The sequence below is a fragment of the Triplophysa rosa genome, unplaced genomic scaffold (assembly GCF_024868665.1).
Source record: "Triplophysa rosa unplaced genomic scaffold, Trosa_1v2 scaffold631, whole genome shotgun sequence".
Classification (NCBI taxonomy): domain Eukaryota; kingdom Metazoa; phylum Chordata; class Actinopteri; order Cypriniformes; family Nemacheilidae; genus Triplophysa; species Triplophysa rosa.
In genome coordinates this window covers 1-4,869 of record NW_026634647.1, presented here as the reverse complement: position 1 = coordinate 4,869, position 4,869 = coordinate 1, and the positions used below count along the sequence as shown (strand labels likewise).

Genomic DNA, 4,869 nt, shown 5'->3' with positions numbered 1-4,869 from the left:
GACTTTGACAAATCCAAAACAAAGTTCCACCTTCCTGTGGACATGCTGGCATTTGAACTGGCCAAGAAGAACCAGATCCAGGTCAATGATGCCAACTACAGAACCTACCTGCACAACTGGACCTGCCTGCCGGACTCCAATGATGTTGTCCAGGCCAGACAAGTCTATGACATCCAGAGTGATGTACGTAATATCCAGCTTCTTTCGAGAAATATTAATTTATTTGTTTACAAATTCTTTTTTTTTTTTTTGGCTGATTGGTTAATTGGTTGTGTTCCAACTATCTTGATTTGTGTTGATAGGTAGAAAAAGTTAACAGTTGTACGGAGTGTTAGTAACAATTATTGTATTTGTTTATGTGTGCTCTTAGGCTGTTTACAAGGCTGATCTGAAATGGCTTCAAGGACTTGGGTGGGTTCCCATTGGTTCGCTTGATGTTGAAAAAGCAAAAAAGGCTGGAGAAATACTGAGCGAAAGGAAATATCGTCAGCCCCCAAGCAACTTCAGGTTCACCAGCACAACTGAAGACATGCCATTAGTTTTGGCTAAAACCAACAATAATATCGTGAACAAGGTGGGGATATAAATAATATACAGTAACACATCCATGTTGAATTGTCTTACTTATTCATTTTGTTACTTTGTGGATTTGACAGAGCATCTAAAATGTATTTTAATTTTAAATTCACACTCATTTCACAGCAACAATATGTTGAAGCCTGGAACAAGGACAAAACAACGGTCCATGTCATGCCAGATGCTATGGATGTTGTACTTGCTAAACAAAACAAAGCCAACTACAGCTTGGTAAGTTTGACACAAGTGGTACATAAAGGATGTTTTTGGATACCAGTTCATGGATTTAAATTCTTCATCTGAACGTTTTCTTAGAAATTATACAAGCTTGCAAATGAAGAAGCTAAGAAGAAGGGCTATGACCTGCGCAATGATGCTATATCCATCAAAGCAGCCAAGGCCTCCAGGGATATTGCCAGTGATGTGAGTATTCTGAGTTATAACCTCTAAAAGATAATAGAAATGGTACATTGAAGCACCAACTCTTGGCTTAAATGTTTTTTTTTTCTTTTTTTTACAGTACAAGTACAAGACTGGTTATCGTAAGCAAGTTGGTCATCATATCGGAGCCCTTAGCATCCGAGATGATCCACTGCTCATGCTGGCCTTGAACTCAGCTAAGATTGCTAGTGATGCTCTCTACAAGAAGGACTTTAACAAATCTAAGACTAAGTTCCACCTTCCAGTTGACATGCTGGCCTTTGAACTGGCCAAGAAGAATCAGATCCAGGTCAATGATGCCAATTACAGAACCTACCTGCACAACTGGACCTGCCTGCCAGACTCCAATGATGTTGTCCAGGCCAGACAAGGCTATGACCTCCAGAGTGATGTACGTGTACCACACTGAATCTTAATACAGATTTGCCATACGTTGGTCAAGTTTATGCAGACACAGTATATCAATTATTTTTGCTTATGTTTCCTCCAAGGCTGTGTACAAAGCTGATTTAAAATGGCTTCAAGGTATTGGATGGGTGCCAATTGGTTCTATTGATGTTGAGAAAGCAAAGAAAGCTGGAGAAATCTTGAGTGAAAGAAAGTATCGTCAGCATCCAAGCAACTTCAAGTTCACCCTCACAACTGAAGACATGCCACTTGCTTTGGCCAAAGCCAATGCAGGCGTTATGAACAAGGTAGAATGCTTTGATCAGCACTACACCAAATTCATTGTGTTTCAAATATTCCATTCCTCATCTTTTTCTATTATAAAATGTATATATCATTTGCACATGGGTCTTACAATTTTCTCTTTACACTTTAGAGAACCTATGTGGAAGCTTGGGAAAAAGATAAGACTAAAATCCACGTCATGCCGGATACAATGGAAATATTGCTTGCCAAGCAGAACAAAATCAACTACAGTGAGGTGAGTCATCCATGAGAAAATTTCCTATGATTTTTCCTCATAGTCTTTGATTGCTTTGTTAATATTTAGTGAACGTTTGAAATAGTGACATACTTTTGTTTTCATATCTAGAAATTATATAAGCTTGCCAATGAGGAGGCTAAAAAGAAAGGCTATGACATGCGTGGTGATGCCATTTCTATAAAAGTAGCTAAAGCTTCTCGGGATATTATCAGTGATGTGAGTATTTCCATTTGTACCTATTAATTTATAGTTTCTCTGTTTTTGGTATAGAATGTACAGTATACAATTGTTTTCTAAAATTGTCTTCACACTAATTGTTCTTTAACTATTTCACTGTAGTACAAATACAAGGCTGGTTATCGTAAACAAGTTGGTCATCATATCGGAGCCCGCTGCGTTGAAGATGATCCACTGCTCGTGCTGGCCTTGAACTCAGCTAAGATTGCCAGTGATGCTCTCTACAGGAAGGACTTTGACAAATCCAAAACAAAGTTCCACCTTCCTGTGGACATGCTGGCATTTGAACTGGCCAAGAAGAACCAGATCCAGGTCAATGATGCCAATTACAGAACCTACCTGCACAACTGGACCTGCCTGCCAGACTCCAATGACGTTGTCAAGGCCAGACAAGTCTATGACCTCCAGAGTGATGTAAGTTTTAAAACACTGTGGTCTCAAAACACATGCTTTGGCTATATAAGATGTAACCAAACCATTCTTTTTGTGTTTGCGTGTTCTTAGGCTGTATACAAGGCTGATCTGAAATGGCTTCAAGGTCTCGGATGGGTCCCGATAGGTTCGATTGATGTCGAAAAAGTGAAAAAGGCTGGTGAAATCTTGAGCGAAAGGAAATATCGTCAGCACCCAAGAAACTTCAAGTTCACCCTTACAACTGAAGANGTCAGCACCCAAGAAACTTCAAGTTCACCCTTACAACTGAAGATATGCCAATGGCCTTAGCTAAAAGTAATGCTACCACCGGCAACAAGGTAAAATGCAGTAAATCTGCTCATTTGAGACCGTTGTTATTCTTTAAAGAAAAATAAAAGCACACAAATTTCTCAATTTATTCCACTTAAACAGAAACTTTACACTGAAGTCTGGGACAAGGAAAAGACCAAAATCCACATTATGCCTGACTGCATGGAGGTTCTGTTGGCAAAGCAGAACAATATAAATTACAGTGAGGTATGTGTCTGTAATATTGTCCAGGTCATGTGTTGTATGGTTTTAACATTTTTAAGTAAGATCCTTAAATCTGAAGAAATGACTTTCTGTCTAATTCTTTTCAATTTTAGAAAAGGTATAAACTTGCCAATGAAGAATCTAAGAAGAAGGGCTATGACTTGCGTGGAGATGCTATTGCGATTAAAGTGGCTAAGGCATCCAGAGATATCATCAGTGATGTGAGCACTTTTTTAGCATTATGATTATTATCATTGCTTTGTTATCATTGCTTTTTTAATTACCTACTAAAATTTAGAGTAACTTTTAGAATATAAAAACCCTTTCTTTTCTACAGTACAAATACAAGACTGGTTATCGTAAGCAAGTTGGTCATCACATCGGAGCCCGCTGCGTCCAGGATGATCCTCTGATCATGCTTGCATTGAACTCAGCTAAGATTGCTAGTGATGCTCTCTACAAGAAGGACTTTAACAAATCCAAGACCAAGTTTCACCTTCCTGTGGACATGTTGACTCTTGAGCTGGCTAAGAAATGCCAGATCCAAGTCAATGATGCCAACTACAGAACCTACCTGCACAACTGGACCTGCCTGCCAGACTCCAATGATGTTGTTCAGGCCAGGAAGGTCTATGATCTACGTAGTGATGTGAGTGACAGTGTCATTGAGTTTATTTTAAAGTTTTAACTTCATAAAATATGAACTGTAAAGTGTTTCAAATTAACATTATCTTCATTTCAGGCCGTGTACAAAGCAGACATGGAGTTCATGACAGGTGTAGGATGGGTCCCCATAGGCTCACTTGAGGTCCTGAAGGCAAAGAAAGCAGCTGAGATCCTCAGTGATAGACTGTACAAACAAAAACCAGACAGGTTTAAATTTACACAAGACATGCAGTCCATGCCCTTGGTGCTTGCCAAGACAAATGCTCAAATTATGAATCAGGTTAGTAAAGTCAATACTTGATTTTAGAAAAAAATATTTAAATCATATTGACCTATAAAAGCAAAATGTTGTACTCACACACAGAGTTACATGCCATTTAAAACTGAATTAAGAACACTCTTCTTTTTTCCTATTTTTATTTTCTTTGCATAAGCCTGATCGCATAATAAAATACTGCATGTGAATTAAGTTTATTTAAATGTTCCATTGTTTAAGCTCCAGTATTGGAACAACATTGACAACATATTGTTTAATTTTAGCGTGACTACCATGCAGTGTGGGAGACAGAAAAGACCAAGATCCACATCCCTCCTGATACTCCAGAGATTGTGCTCTCAACTGCCAATGCAATGAACAATAGTCGGGTATGTATCACTTAATCATCGTCATTTCTGTTTTATTTCAATAACAGATATATACAGTATCACTTAAATAAAATACTCTGCCTACAGAAACTATACAGACAAGCAGTTGAAGACATCTTCAGGAAGGGCTATGACCTCAAATCTGATGCTGTCGCCATCAAAGCTGCCAAAGCGTCCAGAGATATTATCAGTGATGTGAGTGCATACCATGACCAGTTTATATAAAGTCACTGATATTACAAGTTGATTGCAATTTTCCATTTCATTACCCTATTACATAGAAATAGGAAAAATCCTGAATACTGTTTTAATTTTCACATGCAGTACAAGTACAAGACTGGTTATCGTAAGCAAGTTGGTCATCACATCGGAGCCCGCTGCGTCCAGGATGATCCTCTGATCATGCTTGCATTGAACTCAGCTAA

At 38.5% G+C, this 4,869-nt stretch overlaps 1 protein-coding gene across 1 annotated transcript; it reads left to right on the top strand.

Moving 5' to 3' along the window:
- Nucleotides 1-3: 3 nt before the first annotated feature.
- Nucleotides 4-4,864, top strand: LOC130551102 (nebulin-like; the record flags this gene model as incomplete). Its single annotated transcript, XM_057328656.1, has 18 exons — nt 4-183; nt 371-574; nt 703-807; nt 892-999; nt 1,097-1,408; nt 1,509-1,712; nt 1,841-1,945; nt 2,057-2,164; nt 2,288-2,599; nt 2,690-2,826; nt 2,862-2,937; nt 3,032-3,136; nt 3,247-3,354; nt 3,471-3,782; nt 3,876-4,079; nt 4,340-4,444; nt 4,532-4,639; nt 4,769-4,864. Coding segments are annotated over 18 exons (2,889 nt in total), but the record flags the coding sequence as incomplete, so codon positions are not given.
- Between the last annotated feature and the right edge of the window lie 5 nt (nt 4,865-4,869).